This window comes from Eufriesea mexicana, unplaced genomic scaffold (genome assembly GCF_001483705.2).
Source record: "Eufriesea mexicana isolate 0111107269 unplaced genomic scaffold, ASM148370v2 scaffold2888, whole genome shotgun sequence".
Taxonomy (NCBI): Eukaryota; Metazoa; Arthropoda; class Insecta; order Hymenoptera; family Apidae; genus Eufriesea; species Eufriesea mexicana.
The window spans coordinates 113,939-133,955 of record NW_016910972.1 but is presented as its reverse complement, the minus strand read 5'-3'; the positions used below and the strand labels follow the sequence as shown (position 1 = coordinate 133,955).

Here is a 20,017-nt window from a genome sequence, read left to right as displayed (position 1 = left end):
GAATCGCGGGATCGCAAGAAGAATCGAACCGCGCCACGAAGATAGCTCCGTTATAGAAACACACGGCACTGCACCTTCACTTCGCCGTGTAACAGATAGTATAGTCGGAGCCCTGCCTTCGCTATACTACGTTGTGCTGCTGACCCAAATGAATCCTATGGCCAGTCAGTCCCGGTCCGGGCTTCTTCGCGGCAATATTGCTCGCTCGATCACAGCTGGTACCGTGTAAACGTGTTCGTCCTTTTCGTTGCAGGTTGAACGACAGCTGCAAAAATTCCGCTCATTGATCATTCGTATGTGTCGACTGTCGATCGTGGATCTCGTGACAGAAATTCGCGATTTAATTGGAAAACATCGGCGCCCATATTGCAGCGGAAACCCGATGGTCCAGTGAAATTTTAAGGGTACCCTAAACAGTGAAAGTTTCGAATCGATCGATATATCCGAAGCAAACACGAGGATTGTCCTGCGCGGTCCATTTTCGAAAAAAGGGGAAAAAATGGTCCACAGTGTTTGGTCTCCGTATACCACGAAGAATCGATAACCGGTGCGGCGATTAGTTTGCGTACCTTTTTTTTTTTTTTTGGCGGGAATTATTTTTTTCTCACCCTTTTCACTTCTTTCTTCCTCTCTTTTTAATCGGGTACCAGAGTATTTTTGTTCTAGTGTAAGTTATAACGGAAAGTGTAACAGAAAATCATTTCCTGGATTAGAAGTGATCATCGGTAGCTAGACACGTCGAGCGATCTTTAGAATAATCGTTGACGCGATACTTGGAGCAGAACAGAGGAGGCTGAGGATGCCAGAGGCGGAAGCAAAAACGTAGAAATCGCGTCGCACCGGCTACGAGGATCCGATTGATCGAGATCGCGCGCATCCGCAGGCTCTGAATAGCGATGCGGTTGCATTCCACGGCAACGATAGTTCCGCATAATCACTGACACTCTGCAGTGAGTACCAAATTATATTTTTTTTTCCTTTTCTTGCTACTTTTCTTGCTACATTTCTTGCTACTTTTCTTACAACTTTTCTTCCCACTTCCCACTTTTCGTCCCCATCTTTTTTATCTTTTTCCCTTTTTTTCCGATCATCGCAAGCCAACGACGGAAATGATTCGCAGAATATCAAGGACATCTCCGCCTCGCGTCCTTGCGTCAGCTTATGGACGGTGCATTAATTCGCTCAATGAGCATAACAATGTAAATGCAGTTCTCAATCGGATACGGCGACCCCGGCACTATAATTTCGAAATTATGCTCGTTTCACGGAGAAATGCTAATTTGCTCTTATTCCGAGATTCTGATTCGCAGGATGTTACTCTTTTAGCTTCTGCTACAATCTAATTCCTCTCTGATTAGACCCCGATTAGGGTCTAACGAGGCACGCTTCGAATTCGGATTCCTCAAGAATAACAGCGTGCATTTCGCCAAGAGTACGAGGAAGTAATCAAACGTTTCTGCTGGCTCTCGTTACGTAGGAGAGACAAGTTCTTTCTTACGGTACTGTCCCACGCGAGACAGCGAATTATTCCGGTAAATTATATTCTTATCCTATTTTTCTACTAATATCCCATGGTTTTGACCTAAAGACTTGCGAGTAGGTGTTACGTAGTCCCGTGAAAATCATCGATCGTTCTACATCGGCATGGAGGAAAGCGAAGATTCTGTGGACGAAGAAGAGATTCCTAGTTGGCGAAATAGCCGTTCTTCCCTGACCTCGAAACCACACGGAACATAGACAGCGCGGTTACGTTTGGCCGAGGAATTTGGCACGCACGTACCCGACAGTGGCTCGAGCTGCAAAAAGTATCGATGCATCGAGCACTCGAAGCCGTACAGAGGCCGTCCTGAATCTTCGGAGACGGTGGACGAAGCGGCGAAGGCACGTCGCGCCGATAATGTGATCGTTGATGCAAACCGGCCGCGCCTAATCTTTCTCGACGACACGACAGATCGACTCTCGGTTACTTTCTCGCCGGTATTCGTAACCCACTTTTGTCCCACGATGCAGTCACCCCGTGTGCCTGTGCCAACGACTCGAATTAGAAGGGTCTAATTCGCTAGAATTATCTCGGATCGAGTCGCAGCTACCGTGCGATTCGTCTGCCTCAACTATGGATGCTGATATCCGATCCTCTGATTCACCCGCGCTTTAATTTCTTCGAACGTTCGTCTTGACCGATTGCTCGGTTCTCTCCTCACCTGTACTTCGATTCGTTCGATGGACAGAGAAATTCTTTGGAAACCAGTTTTCGCCCGAACGGCCGAATTCAGAAACGTATGCGTGCCTCGCGTACGTCGATCAAGCCGTACACCTCGGCCTCTTCTCGTTTTACTCCGACAAACGGAATTCCTGCTCGAAGGATCGTGCATAACCATCGTGTGAATTGGTTTCAAGGTGGAGGCCACGAGTCCTTTCCAAGCCCAAGAGGAGACAGAGGCATTCCTTCCGCGAGATAAAGAAGCATAGAGGAACGGGAGACACAGTGCAAGAGTGGGCGACAGAGTTTCACATGACCGAGTTAGAGCATCCAGTTTTGCCGGGGGCACGTTACTCGTGACACTAAATATCGTTTTCACGTAGGCCGGCTGATTGCTCGACAGAGAAGCCCTAATTGGCCAGAGGTCACAATCATGAAACGTAATTTCATCCTACTAGAGGTAATTGCGGGAATTGCCGTTCCCTGGGCTTCGCGAATACCGCCTGTGATACTCGAAATTGAATCTCGAACGGCTACCGATAAATTGCAGCGCAAAGGAGTTTCAGGAAGTTAAATCTACCGGGCAAAGTTCCTCGAGGATAGTGTAGATGGAGCAGGATAGCTGAAACGAAAACGAGGGAATTATTTTTGATCGTCTGGCTCAGACCAGGTCACTTAATGCGTGTTTACGGTGTTTAAACGCCTGGCTACTTGCCGTACGAGGTATTTTAGCACGACGCCTTTCACGATCCGGAGAAATTGATAGGCGTCTTCGACTGACTATCACGTGATTCGGATTTGCTACGCCTCTTATGCCTGAACTTCGAGATAACAGCAACGAGTCTAACGTGTTTGCACTTTGCTCGATTTCCCGGTTTGTCGATTTAGTTCCTAGCTGCGAGAACGTGGACAGATTCGAGAGAGGAATTTTGTTTTGTTAGAACTGGTTCCACCTTGGTCAGAATAGGGTCAAGCCTGGCAGATATTAGCGTCTTCCTCGATGATCTCATGTGGCTTCGCTGCGACGAGAGCTTTTTTCTGACCTTGCCCGATGCTACACCTCCCAGCATTCCAGCCTAATCGAACGACACACCTCTCACCACAACGTCTCGTAATCCGTGGACCAGCACACCGGTTAGAAACGTGTTCCTCTATCTGTGTGCGCCGCGATCCTCGTGATTAGGAAGCGATGGTCAGCAGGAACGTCAGGCTATATAAATTGCTTGTTCCGTAAACTGGTTTTCTCTTTTTCCTCCCTCTTCTTTCTTCTTTTATTTCTCCTTCTTCATTTTTTCAACCTGGACGGATGTCCGAGGAATTCCGTAGGAATCTTATCGTAAGAAGAAAAGGAATTCGAGTCCTTTTAGCAGCCCCTGGCTACCTTTGGATCGTGTCTTGGATAACTTTTCGAGAGTTTGTTCATTTTCCGAGGAAACGGAGATTCGAGGGACGACACGAGGACAGGGACGTTTTGTGCGGAAAGTAAACGAAAATGTCGAGTCACCTGCCGAAATTCCTGCGAAAGTAAATCCTTTTTATGACATTACCATACAGCCGCGCACGTTTCTGTGGACTTTCTTCGCCGTAACCTACTTCCGGCAGAAACAGCAGGAAGAATGACGTTCACATCGGGCAAAAGAGCCGAGTATAATAGAGACAAGATCTTCAGACTGGTTTCTTCGAACGACATTGTTATCAGTGGAAGGAAAATTAACCTGGTTTCCGTGACTTTTCTACTTCGAATCTAATTTCACTCCGTCCAAACGTCACCCGAGGTGTTACAGCAACCGAAATACCTTCGCGAGGTCTCTCCATCCACTCTCTTGGACCACTTCCTGCACGAGGGATCGAGATCTTCCGCCTGCCTGTAATCGGACCGTATCTCGACGCGAACATTCGAATATATTTCCGCGACGGAAACGGAAGACTTCTTATTCATTCCGATCGTTCTAATCGAGAAGCTTTGAAAATTCAGTTCCCAGTTGCCTGTGCTCGTTAGCTCCCCGTGAAAGTGCACAGTTTCGGAACGAGGAAAGAGGCGTTTGGCCGCTCGGAAGTACAGAAGATCAAAGATACATATTTATAATTTTCGATCGATAATGCGTTCGAGATAAGGACCACGAGAAAGTAACAGGCCGGGCAAAGATTTCACGAGCCATTCGCCTGTTATTCGCGTGTTTCCATTCGTTCCCGGCTGCCCGCCGGATCTTTCTTTTTTTAGAAACCTCCACGACCCTGGTAAATTCTTTGCCCGGCCGGAAAGAAATTGCCTCCGAAGAGCCTTCGGTTGACTGACAGCCCCGGAGAGAAATTTCCTCGTCGCGTAACAATCGCTGCAAATGTCTCGCCGAGGTAAAACGATCAAGCTCGCGCGCGATATTGCGGTGAAAAAGTTCAATCGACTTGTGATAAAGTCCACGAGAATTTGCGCAACCGAGCGATACTTCTCGCCTTCATCCTGGCAATTTTCAATCCTTCAGCTGTAAAACTGTTCTTATTTTTCCAGAGCCACGTACGTAGCTAGGGATATCCGTTTTTCCAACGAGAATATCGGCGAGCGAAGTAGCGGAGACCGGTTCATCCCGATGAAAATTGGAGTGGAAACGTGCGATCTTTCGGAATTCGCCGAGTCGACTCGGTTCCAATAATAAATTAGACCACGGTTCGCACGCGGAATAGAAAGTTGCAGAGCGGCCGGTGCAGGCGAAAGAAGCGACCAGAGGCAGAGCCCGTGGCTGAATACCCAGAAGGAGGAAGAAAAATCGCGATACACGGGTCTCCCCTCGATGCATCTTCTCCTCGGTTTACCTTCTTCTCTCTCTCTCGTCGTTGACATTTTGTACGTGAAACCAGCCGTGTACTTCCTCCTTCCCGCGGTAATAACTTCGTTGATTAGCAATCATTCCCGCCATTCTTCCTCGAGCACGAGGATGTAATAATTCGACGCGTACGACGCTAATTGCGAGAGCTTTCATCGAGATTAAGGCATTGCCACTCTCACTGACGGGAACCTTGCTCTCTGAATCGCCGAGGAAACCAGCGATTCCCTTCAGTCTACGTAATTTCCCTCGCGTTTTCTTCTCTTCTCTCCTCTCCTCTCTTCTCTTCTGGCCCCTGCTTTCCTCTCGATTCGTCGATCGCTGTGTGTCGCTTTTCGGCCAGCTAAGCCGTGATCTCTCGAGATCTCGTTTTCTTTCCAAACTGGGACAGATCGAGGGTATCTTAACGAATAGTTTGCCCGGTTCGTTTTATCGCTCGTAAACTTCGTTCCGTTTCCTAGCGAACTACTGCTGGCAGAGGAGATCGAGACGGACGATTAGCGCGAAATTACTTCGCGTGAAGAACGTAATTGGTCGAATCGAAGTGATTCCATTTCGTCTGCCTCGATCCTCCGAGTCTCGCAGGAAATTCTGTACTTTCCCCGCGGATCAACCGAAAGGACTGTTAATCTTTGAAGCGTGGGTGTTCTTCCGCCTATTAGAACGTACATCCTTCCTCGCGACTGGTTTGCTATAATCGCTGACAAAGCGGCGTGGTTTCGTTTCAGAGATGCGAAGCGAGGTAGGAGAATGGCTGCCCACCTGCGTAGGTTCTCCGATATGCATCCTGCTGCTATCCTGGTCGCTTCTGATCTATCAGAACCAGCCATCGTCGGCGAAGAGGAAGGTCGACGTGTTCACGGTAGCCATCCTCTCGCAGAGTTTGGTCCACCAGCTGGGACTGCTGTTCTACGCCATTCTTACGCTCATTCGACCAAGTAATCACTTCGGAGGTAACGAAACAACGAACCATAGTATCTTATCTGCGGCTCTATCGCTGAGTTAGAGGCAGAAAGACATGGGTCTGGCTGCGGAGCAAGTGATCTGCTGTGATCGGAGACCAATCGAAGCTTTGTCGGTTCACAGAATTCTGCTCGACCCTGGTTTGGATACTAAACTCGTCCAGCATCCTGCAGGAGCTCACCCTGACTTCGATCGCGATCTTCACCGCGATCAGCATCGGGGACGAGGCTGCGAATCTCACGAAGAATCACCTGAAGTATCACCTGGTCAGTCTGAGCGTGATCAGCGCCTGCGTTGGTGTCACTGGCGTCCTCAATTTCGAGCCGGATCACTGCGTCTTTCTGGCTCAAGAGATCTCCCTGAAATATGGAGTCTTTGTCAACTCTCTGCGATGTCTCTTGGTAGCGACGTCCGTGATCAGTGTGCTGACAGCTTTGATCAGGACCATCTGTCGCACGCCAAAGGCCGAGCTCTTGAAGTCGGTGTCGGATCTGTCGGAGACCAGCTCGAAAAACTCTTCCGGGGCGTTCGAGTGTCACCCTCAGCACTGGGATCCCTCCAGTGGATCCTGCACCAGTGGATCCACCAATAGCAGAGCTTGTCTGAGGAAGAAGAGGGTCCAGATCGACGAAGCCAGTGGAAAATCGACCATCTACAGTATTCTCTTCGCCTGCTACGTTTTCCAGTACCTACCGATTCTGGTGAATATTTCTCCGTTCTTCTTTTGGAATTTTAATGTAATTTTAAACTCTTTCTGCGAGTTTCTATCGAGGAATGTGGAAAGTCTTTTCGTTTTTCCTTTTTTGATTTAATTATTAGGGTATTTCTCGTGGAAGCGGTGAACGTTTAATGAATGGTCTCTATTTCATTGATCGATGAGAATAACGAGAGTTGGGCTATCGACCATAAGAGACGGATTTCGTAATAAGCACGAAATTGCAGCTGATCAGCGAACCGCAGCAGTGTTACAGGACTAAAACCCTCGGGTCTAATTTATTTCCGATTATCTTTCACGCGCGATTAAAAAGCAACAATTACACGGGCCTGCTTACTAACTTAGTTCATTCGTTAAATTAGCACGATAAATCGCTATGCGATTATAGCGATTGTTTTATAAAGATATACCTCGTCGCGTGACACACGAGTCACGCAATTGCAACCGTTTGCTTTCCTCGATATTAAAAAGCGATCTAGTCGATAGTACCACTGGCTAGCTCTAGATATCGGAAACGTTTGAAAAGATATGTCTCCTTTTGTATTATTCGATCGCGTGGATAGCAAGGGTTACCCTTGAAAACAGGAACCCAGCTCGAGTTCGCGTCCTCCGGAAGTGAACGAATCACCGGTTTTATTCTTTCTCCTGCACCGGAATTCCGTTCATCAACGAGAAAGTCGGCACGCCGAAAGAGGAAGACAAACGAACAACTGATACTTTTCTTTCATATCGAAGCATGCGTAATGCTTTATCCAATGTCATACGAACACGTTCGATAGAAGAAAGCGCGAAAGTTGTGTCGAATTTCACGCCAATGCAGCCTGTAGAAAATTTACTGTCGCTAAAAGTCCGATTCATCTTTGTATAGCTTATCGAAGGACAATCGATTAGAGTAGCAGAGTAACCTCGCAAATTTAACCCCTTCGCTTACGATATCGTGTGAGACTCGTGGTAAGGAAATCGGGACAAACACGAATATCACGAGTAAGATACGTGGTAAGGAAATCGGGCCAAACTCGAGTATCACGAGTGAGATGCGTAGTCTGTAGGTAGAGTTGAACGTAAACAATACGGGCTCGAGGTTAATTTTCGTCGACGCGTTATTCTTCGTCACGTTCGGACAAAATTCGACGTGTGATCGTTAATCTCTGTCAATGTTTTCCTGTCGATACGAGTTGAAACTTGTCAGTTGCCTGTTATTCTTTGCCGCGTTCGGACGATGTAACTCGACGTGTGATTGTGTGACTTTGCTGTTCGATTATGGCACGCGCCTTCGGAACTTGAATCGTAAGGTAAGAGATTAAGCAACTGTTCTCGAGATTTGGGAAGGGTAGGTGACTACGGTGAATTTTTCACGAGGTGGTTAGAAATCCAATTATCGTTTACCTTCGATTTTTCATCCACACCAGCTTGTCCCAAGCTGTGTGGCCCATTTTATCTTTCGGACAAGTACCTGGTGTCCTGTGGTTAGTCACGAGTGATGAGTGGTGGTTACTATCGGCGGTCGACTTCCTCCAAATTCATTTCCGACCACTTGGAGAGTTCTTCCAGGGACGTGTCTGAAGGATCCTTTCATAGACAGGGTCACACCTATCTCTAGTGAGCGCGTTGTCATTTTGATCCTAGCGAACTGATTCTAGGGATCCCTATGGATCCTATTACCGTGCATTCTAGTAACTTTTTAACAGAGGAAAGCAAGCGGTAGTTCCATCGATTAAAGAAGTAACGGAAATCTAAAAAGAGAATAGAAAAAGCGTGGCAAGAAGGAAAATTTCACGGATGGAAAAAGTAGCACAGGCGAAACAGGGGAATGTAGAACTATGAGAGAGACAGGATGGACGTTAAAAAAAATGGCAGCGGTAGAAACGTGGCTACGCGATGAACTATAGCTGAGAGAACGAGCAGCAACATCATAGACGACCGATAGCGCGTGTATTCGAAAGTGTGAGCTTAATATGGAAGACGACCTCGATATCAGACTCGATTAAGATTCGTCTGATGGCAGCTCATCGTCGGAGAAACTTCCCCCTGACCTTCCTCATTAATATTTATAATCGCCCGTGTGACGTATCCCGTTCATTATCGCCGCGACCAACGCTGAATTAGGTTGCTCCGATGCAGGCATCGAAATCTCCTTCATTCATGCCGCTCCCCGTCATTCCTGCGAGCAGCAACTCGACAAGCGCATCCATCTTCTCGCTTCCGCTTCATCCTCGGCCCATAAAAAGCCATCTTCATTCACGAAAACGATCCTCGAAACGCGCCTGAAAGCCTGAAAAACGGAATTTCGTTCCACCGGTACATCCAGCTGAGACCATTCAACGACCTCCTTTCCGACGTTCGCCAGCTACCGATGATATTAATATGTTAATTCGCCGCCATTGCCGTAGGAATATTCGCGGCGTGCCGATTTTACTTTTCCCATTAACTCCTGCGTTCGCATCCCGCGCGCGTTATGTAAACACGTGGACGATGTAAATTAGAAATCGGCAAAGCATAAATCGAGGCCCCGTCATCGTCCGCGCGTAAAAGAAGCGTTACAAGCGTGTTTCGATCTCTCGAAGCTCGCGCTCTCCGAAACGAACGTGAAACGACGGCGAGTCTCGCCGGCACGAGGAAATGCTCGTTTTCACGATGACTCGGAAGCGTAAGCGATTACCAGCGGCGACACTGGCACAGAATAAACTCCAACTTTCAGACCTTCGATCGCTTTTTGCTCGCGCTGCACTTTCCTTTCGACACCCCGTACGATCGCGCGAGCAAATCGCTGTCAACCGAGTCGACCTCGATCAGCGTGAAAGCCAGAGATACAGCACGCCGGCGTCGCTCGAACTCGCTCGAACTCGCTCGAACTCGCTCGAATTCTAGGCGACGCGAGCACCGTGACGATCCCGCGTTCTCCATCGGACAATTAAAAGCCGAGGCCAGATCCTCGCAGGGGGACCCGCGAGGGATTCCGCGCGAGTCGTGGCTGAAATTGATCGGAGAAACTCGCAGAATAGGCCTGTGATGGTAGCGCGGCGGAAAGTGGAAGGAAAAAGCGAGACAGAGCGCGCTGCACGCGCGTGGACAACGGTGATTACGCGTTGAATACGCGAGGAGTATTCTTCGAACGATTCGGAGCAGAAAATCTGTTGCACGAGATTGCGCGGCAGTAATTGCCGGGGTAATCACCAGCACTGTGGGCGTGATCGAGAAACGAGCCTCTAATCTTCGCGGAGACTTTCCTCTGTGTTTCGTAACGAAAACTCGTGGAAATCGGGAGGAATCTGGCTGTCGGTTTTGACTCTAGATTGCCTTTCGGTGGTCACGGTGCCGCGAATATGGCCACGAATCTGTCCGCGTGTGTCACGCACCACGAGTTATTCTCGTCGAGGGTAGGCTCGATGTTATCTGCGGTCCATGTAGACCAGTTTTGTCAAACTCGCGCTGGAATATCGCCAGTTTTAGCGACTCTGAGAGCCACAAACACGGACAATCGTCGAAACAAATGTTGGCGAGCGAGGGAAAAAGTCATTTGAAAATTGGGCTCTTTTCTTGCTATCGTGCAACGAATTTCGGTAAAATCGAGCACCGCGATTCTATAAAATTTCCAACTTCGTGCCAATTTTGAGGTCAACGCCGTTATACATATTTACTCGCAGATCTTCTGCTTGTACGATTATTAGCACGGCGAATTTTAATCCTTCCTCAACCATTTGTTTCAACGCTGTAACTCGAATAACGAATAAGATTCGATAACGCTGTTAAAAATCACGCGAAGCGTTGGAATAAAATAATTCTATCCGTTCATTTCTCGCGCAACCATCTGCTTTTCTTCATATATTTTAGCGCAAAAGGTATCCGCGAGTTTATCGAGATCTTCGAGTGTAAATTATCCAGTATCTGCAATTATATTAACGCGATTTTATCCGATTAGTGGAACCGCGTCACCTGCGTATATGACCAGATTCGGCTGGTGTTCCGGGCCATATACGCGGACGCCGCCGTACCCGTATATGGCCAGATTTGCCCGTGGTCGGCCATATACGCGGACGACACGGTGCCCGTTATGGAAACGCAGGATCTACATAGCCAAAGAGCAAAGCGATCCTCTGAACAGAGGATAGCACCCGTGAAGAGCTCTGCTTCTCTCGTTCACGTCGGATCACGCGACGGGAATCTCGGAGCAGGAGAGAAATTCGAAATTTCCATTGCGACGTCCGAGAAACGGTTTCACTGTGTTAATAGAACGATATTTCGAGGTTTCCCTTTCCATCGAAGAGCCACTTTCGGTGCACCCAACGCGAGCTCGGGCACGCAACACGCGCTCGCCCCGTCTATCCGCCAATTAAGGTATCCTAGTTTCGATTTCATATCAGCCATTGCGCGCGTAATCGCCGCGCAGAATTAAAATCACGGTAATCACCGCGGGCCGCTCTCTCGCCGGTGACCACGCGTAATTCATTTCGCGCGTAATTCCATGTAAATCCAGCCGAGTCCAGGCCGATTTCCCAAGCGGCTAGAAACCTTTTCTTGCGTCGATCCTGTCATTAACTTCTGCACTGGCCGAGAGATACGAAATACGACTATGAACTTTCATTGTTGCGTAATCGGCCAGCCGATTTCTTGGCGCTTTTTCCAACCTGTCTGCGGGAATATTCTCGTATATCTCGTTTTATCCGCTGAAATGCTAACCGGACTGAGGCCCGCGCGAATATTCACCGTGTGGCGTGTTGGGATTTTTCCAAAGGAGTCTCGTTACACCTGTTCCCTGCCTCGGAAACAGCCTTAACGGAAGGTCGGGGAATGATCGATTTCTTCGAACGGCCTCGAGAGACAGGACAAAACTTAATCGCGCGAGGGTTACACGATTCAGGCAGGGGAAAAATGCTAAAATATACGCGCGCCCTGCTTTTGAAAGCGCGACCGAACGCAGTTTTCACTGCGAATTTCCCTTCCTAGCTCGGCTAGCTGGCTAAAATCGAAAGTACGCCACGTAAGACGTCGCGTTTCGACGTTTCCCTCGTTTCCCTCGTTCCATCTTCCTTCCGCCGCCTCCAGCTCGCTCTTTTCGCCGCGGAATTACAGAAGCGCACGCGTCGCTTGTTTATCGACGCGTCCAGGGCAGACGCGATTAGCCGCGTGCTAGGCGGCCTGCATTCCGCTGCATTCCGCTCGGCGAAAGCCGCCACTCGTTCCTGACACGATTTCGCGTGGAAATCATCGATCGAGGCTGCCACCCACCCCCTCCAGCCTGCTGCGAAAAATTCCGCGCGATCGCACGTGCGAGTAGTACAGTCTCCGGAGATTCGAGTTTCCTCCAAGGGACTCGAGGACTGCCGAGATATATGGGGGTGTAAAGGGCGCGGAGTCGAGGGTAATGGAAGCGCGGAAATGGAGAGACAGGGGATGAAATTCGGGGGGTGAATCGAGATGTTGGGAAGTTTGAATATTTGTATCTATTTGCCGGGAGGGCGAGGAGGGTGAGCAGGGCGAAAAACGGATAAACGAGAAATGGCGAATAGAGGGATGACTGTGAGGAGGAATGGAGCAGAGGGAACAATGGAGCGTGGTAATAGCGGAGAACAATCTTCTTTTTCCCTCGCAGGTCATATCCATCAAGCCGGGTCTCCTGAGGGACTTCTGTACGCCCCAGAATCTGGCGACTTGGCTACCTCTGGTAAAGGACACCCTCTTGCCGGTGTTCCTCGCGCTCTTCGACAAAATGTTCTGCCGCTACGTGGCGAAGGTGTACACGAAGCAGGATCACGCGAGGAGATTGTCTCACGGTAGGTGGATCTAGGATTCCTGTTTCATTTCGTTCTTTCTCGACGTTTCTTCGACCAGGAAGGCACCTATCTCGATAAAAATCTTTATTCCACATTTTCGACTCGGTTTTGTACCCCGGAATCGCACCCTTACCGATCGTTCCCGATTTCGCGAACGAACGAGCGTTTATCCGCTCGTAACGAACCGTAAATTATTTTTACAACGTTATCATCGTACTTCGGGGTGAAAACGTGCAACGTGGACCGTTAATGGGATGGCACGTGCAACGCGTAATAGCCAAGGAGAAATATCAGTTACGCGACAATCTCGCAATCGCGGTAACCGCATACCGCGCGGTTAATTTCTCTTTTACTCGCGCCATTTATCCGTTTCCCTTTTGTTCCACCCTGGTGTTGCTAGAAAGTAACGTTTCGATCATCGATCGTTCGGCACCGATGTTTCAGCCACGAATGATTTATTAGATGCACGCAGCTAGTTTCACTGGCGTGCTCCATTTTGCCGTGCTAATAGATCGGGGAATTTTCGCAACGCGAGAGAAATTGCGGCCCGTTTCTACGCGATTTCACGAAAAAATTGCCGCTGCGCTTCCATTTCAGGCGGCATCGACGGCAAGTTTCGTCACTTCGAGCAGGACGCCGAGTATAAGCTGCAGTTGAACCTGAACCACGGTCTGAAGTTCCCCTTGACTAACGGAAGCCTCTACGGCCGGTTGCACAATCATCAGAACAGAGGCGAGTATACTAATTTTTCCATGTTTCCACGCTTCCTTTGCTCCTTCCGTTCTCGCTTCTCCAAATCTCTTCGACACTCGATGTTATCTCGATTGGCAATCGACGCAGTGTGTACATTACGTATCGACGTGTGATTTTTAAATGACGAGTTTCATACGTAAGATAGGCTTGATCCGCTGATCACTTTCGACTCGTTTGACTTCTCCGATTATTTATTTACATTTCCAGTTCTTTAGATTCGCGATGTGTTTACCGGCAGATAAAACGTTTCCAGGAATAGCTGTTACGTAAAAGTAAGGTCATATGGCAACAAAAGTATATTCATCACGAGGGACAGCGGCAAAGTCAAGCGTTGTCAAAGCGGATTAATGTCGTTGCTAATTTCACGAACGATGCAATTTCTGTTCCGCGCGTCTATTAAGGAAAAATATTTTTAATAGGAAGCGAAATGGATATGGAATCTAATTCCCAGTTGCGGTAACTTGTAGTTTAATTTATCTTCGTTTACATCTCGGTACTAATCATTTCAGGTTTTTAAGGTTTAAAAGGAGTTTTGAATTGTAAATATCTTAACGAGCGTGTAAGTCTTGGCCTGGCATGCTTTTCCAAGCATAAATCTTCGCAAAACGATGCCAATTACCAAGTCTCGCCACGTGGAGGTGGCTACGCACCGAGACCCTGGCCCGTGGGCCCAAAATCGACCATCTTCCTTTGCATATGTCGAGCTGCTCGAGCTGTTGCCAACGAGAATACAGAGTACCGAATCAACTTGGCCCGTGGACCCACGTCGGGACAGATGAACCACGAAATCTCTGCAAAGGATCCACGCGAGAGAGTCGTTCGCGCGAATGGAACTGTGACCAAACTGGCGATCTAGTGAACGATTAAAAATCTTCGTTTCGAATAACTAACTATTACCGAATTACTGTTAAGTAAATGAACGGCGAATCGTATTTGAAATTGTATAATATGGAAAGGTTTGAGCGGAGTGGATAATGGCACAGGATAATGTCCATCCAAATGATCTCGAGATGCAACTCCGCTAATTACCTCTCTAATTCAACGATTCTACTTCAACGATTTATGAACTTTTATTAACGGTAAATTTAATGATTCTCGTATTTTGTATAAACCATAACAAAAATAATTTGCTACGGTATAAGTTTCTCTTATGATGGAAATGCATCTGTGTTAAAGTATACCGATTACCTATTAACGATGGGCGTACGTACGCGTTGAGTAATCGTTGAAATTATCCTGAAAAATTTTAATTGTATCGAGAGCTTGTAATTTCATTCGAGATATGTACTCTGTCTAACGTACCTCCACTCCTATTTATAGAAATGTGCGAAGGTTTCACAAGCATATTGATCTTGCGAACAATGACGATGCTGTTGCAACGCTGAATATTTATTGAAAATTCCTGAATCCTCTGCCGATGTTTCTTGTGCAAGGCTTCATCCTCTAAAGTTCGAATGATCCACGCCACCTCTGTCGGGAGCTTCTTATGCACGGATTTCTAGAGGGGCCGTTTTATTTGCTACTCGGACAAGTAGCTGGCGGTCGGCTCGGGCAACTATCTCTCGACTCGAACACGCTCTGAATTTTTGATCGCGAGCCATCGCGCGACCCGGTTAACACGCGTTAGGAATTTCGTGGGACGATAATCTTCCGCCGATAGAAAGTGCCGGAATGTACCGTTTCCTCGCCAACGATAGCACAAATACCTCGAATTATGGGCCACTGTGCAACTGGCAATCGATACTCTCGGTCACGTTCCGCGGAATTTCTGACTACGCCTTCCTCCTGCCCTTGAAAATCCACCCCTTCGCGTTTTCTCCGCCACCATTCTCCAATTTCGCATCTACGATAGCCTTAATCACGATCGCTGTAATAACGAAAATAATCACGTTGCAGGCAAGACTGGCACTATCACGATGGGAATACAGCACTATCCCAGACCGCAGTCCGTTAACGAGGATAATAATTACGCTTCTCTCCCCGCGGAGCTGTCTTCCTTCACCAGCTCGACTTTCGAGCCGCGACAAGATGCGAACGTAGTCGAAGCCACGAAGAAGAACATCGCGGAGCAGCAGAACAAGCGTCCGAGGCCGAACGAGAATTTTCAGGAACTACCGGGCAGTCGTCGGAAGATCGGCAGTACCGACGTGTTTGGTCAGAACATGGAAAACCTGGTCCAGCTGGATGACCCCTGCAGCAAACGGAAATTCACCAAGAGCCTGGACGAGATTCGAGAGGAACCACCGAGGAGGCACGCGAGGAGCGCACTTGGCTTGGAGAATTTGATCATTGGCTTGGATAACAGTCTCCAGGAGGAACCACGATATCCCAGGATCGCTCTCCGGAGAAACCAGAGCTTCGATCATGCTAGATGCCAATCGTAAGCATGGTCTATCTATTTGTTAGGAGATTGTTAAGTAAGAATGTGACGAATATGTTTGGTGCGAAACGTCTCAGGTACCATCGACCAGGGCTCGACTCTAGGACGTACGACTCGAAGAAGCAGGATCAGAGGAAGGAGCAAGAGAACACGCAAAGACAGGAGAGCCAAGAGGAAGTCGATGGTTATGAAACGTCCGACGACGAGAGCTGCGACCTCGAGAACGGAGATTTCGATACTATGAGCTCCTGCAGGAGTCGAAGCAGGAGCTGCTGCTCGGTTACCACCGTGGCTAACGATGATTTCGAATACTTCCAACGTAAGGGAACTAAGGTAACATTCCCAGCACCCTTTCATAGTTCATATACTGCCGCGTAGAGAGCCTCGAGCGATTTAAACTCGGAATACTAATCGTCCAAGTCTGTTTGAACTTGCACCAAATTCCCATTGCCTTCCTCGTCGTACACCATCGCCACAGCCTCCCATTCCTCGCACGAAACTCCGCAACAGACCTAGCTGATACGTACTTCGCAATCACAGCCCGCAACAATCTCCGTCTTACCTATACACGCTGATCAAGAAAGGCGCGAAGACCATTGGAATTACTTCATCCAGCACATGATTGGCCTTTCGTCGGCGAGCAATTGCGTAACCGAGGATCGTGAGAACGTGCTGTTTTACAGGTGGAGCTGCTGCCCTCGAAGAGAGCTGGCGAGGTAAAGGTCAACATGCGATCTTTCACGCCGAGGATCATCGAGAACGGGACAGAAGAGAGGAGGAGCAATCTGGTAGACACGAAGCCGAGTATACAGTCGTACCATTTGAAGAAGACGAGAATAGGGCCCGGTTACTCGATGAACGATCTCGACAAGCTGACCATGGATCGGAAACTGCCAAATCTGTCGATCGAGAGCCTGAAGAGCACCCTGAAGAACTCGGACGTCAGTTACCTGGACAACGGGGACATCTGCAGGCACGACATTGGCGGCTCCGCGCCCGATTTTAAAAAGATTTTCGTTACCGAATTTATATGATGTCCTCGGGAGTAGAATTCTTTTGAAAGTTCTCTGGAAAAGATAGTCGTTTTAACGTCGAGAGTGATCTCCGACGAGAGGAGAAATTAGGACGGGAAGACAATGGGGTGTGGAGACTGGTATGGGAGGATTGTACAAAGTGTTCATTGTAATATAAGCAAATATTTTCTCTTAAGAAACTAGGGTGTATCTTGTATAGGTAGAGAGCGAGTCAATTCTGAGGCGACAGACAGGAGTTTACGAAAGCAATGAAAAGACTGTACGAAGTGTTCTTTCGAAATAAAACGTAATTGCTCGTAGAAAAATTAGGACCGATGTTGCATTAGACGCGTTTCAGCTTACGCGTGGACGAATCGATTTTGTAAAACGTAGGCGCAAGATTTTCTCGTACGAGCGACTCGTTAAGACTGTGCGAAACGTTTCTTCTTCGAAGAAAGCACGGATCGATCCTCGTGGAGAAATCGCGAGGTAATCTGCTGCAGTTCCTCTATGTCTGAGATCTAGAAAATTATATAACAGCTACGCGGAAGCAGACGGATTGGAAAGTTCGTAAGAATGCAGCCAATCCGGTTAAAGAAGTTAATTAATTCAATTGTCGGCTTTTCGTTTTCTCATTTGATAGCGATCGGTTTATCGGGGTAACTCGATCAAGGTGCTAAGTGCTCTCATAATCGCCGACAGCTTAACTATGGCGAGTTAGAATTCGATTAAGAAATGCATGGAAACGTAGGATACGAGAAAACGGGCGGATAATAAAATTCAGAAAAGGGAAAAACTGGTTGGAAACGGTGATTCTGCGTTTTTAATCGAACGATACATCGCGTTATGTCATCTGCCTATAAATCACGATCGGTTGACGTAATAAGTTATGGGTCTGGAATCGAAATTGCAACGAGGCTGAGTTATGATCCGCGTAGGTACGAGACGAGGTCTAAACAGGAATGCGAATGGTGTAGAGTATGTGTAAAATATGTGCTCCCATTGTTTTCACAATCCCGTATTGGCTGTTCGTTATGCAAGTGAGACATTTTGGAGAATCTATTCACGCCTCCGATTATTGTATGGAGATCGTTTTGTATATATCTTGTACATTTGTACGGTACTATTTAATTCATTAAATATACATGCGTGCGTGGCAACACGTGTGATCGCAGGTGCGTCCATCCTGTTCAATTCCCTGGCGGTCGATACAGAGAATAATCAGCGAGGACAGAGGAGAGATAATAAATCACACGTGGGACGAAAATTTCTATAATTTATTCATCTAGTTCCGTGTAAAGGAAAAAATTCGTGTCTACGCTACGATTTCTCTTCTCTCGATAGAAAGAAGAAATAGAAATAGAGCTTCTCTATAATTGGCGAAGGTACTTGGAAAAGTGTGTAGAGACGCGATAAAATCTTAATCTTCGAGAAGATAAATATTTTTTGCGGCTTCGACTGAAGATCGCGGTCGAAGATGATCGTAAAATTCTCTCTCGGCTACCTGACTGCAATTATGACTGTATCACGTGTATCGAGTATAGGTATATTTTCGTTGTTTTTCTCCAGCGAACAGGGGCTCGCGCATTATCGAACGCGAGCTTGTTGCAGAGATTACACGCCCTCCGACAGGCCCTAATCGTCGCTTAATTATCTAATTAAAGTGTATACTGCGTTTTATTACGCTCACGTTGACTAGCAATACAGGGTTTGGCATCGTTAATCGTATCTCTAATTATGCTGCTCAGTGGCGTAGAAACTGGTTGTCCATTCGATTGGAGGAGGAAAAAATGCACGGGTATCGATTCGAGCTGAGATCACGTTCGAGCAGAGAGGGATTAATCGATTCTCCTCGTTTCGACGTCGAATGGGACGAGAAAAACTCGGGCATATACGAATTCGTCGCGGAGAGACCACGGACTCTCCTCTCCTCTCCGGTTCTCGAATCTTAATTAACGAGGCGTTAAAAATAATTCTCGCGGCGGGTAATCGATCAACTCGTTGCCTCGTGACTCGTAATTGCTCGTACGCTATGACGAAGAAGACGGAAATTTACTATCTGCACGGCGAACGCGATTGAATGGCACTGTGGCAACGAGTCGAGGGGCTCCAGAGGTTTGGACGGTTCTACGCCACTGTATAAATAGAAATCCGCTCGCTTTGGTAGAAACAATTGCAACGTTGATCCACGCCGTTGATCCCGAGATCAGTGGCTCGCGTAGACGAGATCATTTCCGCGAAAGATTGCCTCGATCATCGACTTCCGGTTGAACTTTCCTCCCCTGGACTCGACGATCGCCACCAGTTGCTGATATCGCTTCCACGCGGTCACCGAGGCCGCTTCCCCTTCCGGTATATTCTTAATCTTGCGATACACGTCCGTGCTCCTGACCGCAGCCTCGGAAGTCTGACAAACGCTTTCCGAATCCGGTATCATCTGAAATTTCACGTGAAATATTTTTCAAGCGAAACGCTGCGTCGGCCGGGGAATCGTGGAAAGGACGTCTCTGAAAAGCGTCCCGAGCGCTAACGAGAAAGAAGCATATAAAGAAGTATATCCCGTGATTACTCTGCTCTGAAAGTACACCGTTCCCTCGCCTGGTCTTTTGTCCTCGCTTAAGGTTTCGTCTTTCAAAGAGTCCCTTCTCTCGAACCATTTTAAAAGCTCGTTGCTTTCATTTGCTAAATCGCGCAAGCTCTCGAGCTTCGCGGACATTGTCCCGTTGCCAGAAAGGGAATATAAATCACCAGCCTCTGCTCCGATTAAAATTCGCTTTCACCCTTCAAACGCGATCCAATCGCATCGTCGCTAATCGAGAACAGGCTTAAGGAAAAATCCGTGCTATTTTCTCCGACAGCTTTTCCCCTCCGTGCCATCTTTACGAGGGACGAGTTTCTCGGAAACACGCGACTTTCTCTGCCAGCGAATTAATCCCAACAAATGCCCACGCTGTTATCCCGATCGTTCGCCTAATTATCGGCAATTTTCCCGGCTGCTGTAATTTGCCCGACACGGTGGAAAAGCGGTCGGTTTAATCACGGCCCTGGATCTCTCGTCGTTTGCTCGGGTTGACCGATGTTTGTAGGACGCCGTGTATACACATGTAACACAAGCCTAAAGCCAGCCCCTCGAAATCAATACTCGGCATTACACTGTTACTAAGGATTCCCATCCCCATCCCCATCGCCAGATTCACCCCCGTGTGCCAGCCACTGGCGAGGTTCAATGGCCAAAATACGGGCCTTGGAGCAGAGCGTTACACTTTGGAAACGAGCCGCACACATTGGCTTTCCATTGTCTTCCCCTCTCCCCGCTCTCCACCTCTCGTCACGTCTTTTTCCCTTTTTCGCCATTCAAAGCTTTCCAAACGGCTCGACTCGATCGCGCGGAAAAGCGCCGCGA

At 48.0% G+C, this 20,017-nt stretch overlaps 1 protein-coding gene across 5 annotated transcripts; it reads left to right on the top strand.

Moving 5' to 3' along the window:
- The first annotated feature begins 180 nt into the window (after positions 1–180).
- On the top strand, positions 181–17,838 carry LOC108550671 (uncharacterized). 5 transcript variants are annotated; one of them, XM_017904468.1, is made up of 9 exons: positions 181–404; positions 714–950; positions 5,748–5,972; positions 6,106–6,683; positions 12,288–12,468; positions 13,066–13,200; positions 15,118–15,601; positions 15,679–15,934; positions 16,285–17,838. In XM_017904468.1, exons 3-9 carry the CDS (start codon positions 5,750–5,752, stop codon positions 16,633–16,635), a joined length of 2,208 nt encoding a protein of 735 aa, XP_017759957.1. In that variant the 5' UTR covers positions 181–404; positions 714–950; positions 5,748–5,749; the 3' UTR covers positions 16,636–17,838. The 5 variants fall into 5 exon arrangements, with proteins under 5 accessions (XP_017759957.1, XP_017759962.1, XP_017759961.1 ...); XM_017904473.1 differs by lacking the exon at positions 181–404 and having other exon boundaries at positions 604–950; positions 15,679–15,920; XM_017904472.1 differs by lacking the exons at positions 181–404; positions 714–950 and adding an exon at positions 1,480–1,532.
- The last annotated feature ends 2,179 nt before the right edge of the window (positions 17,839–20,017 follow it).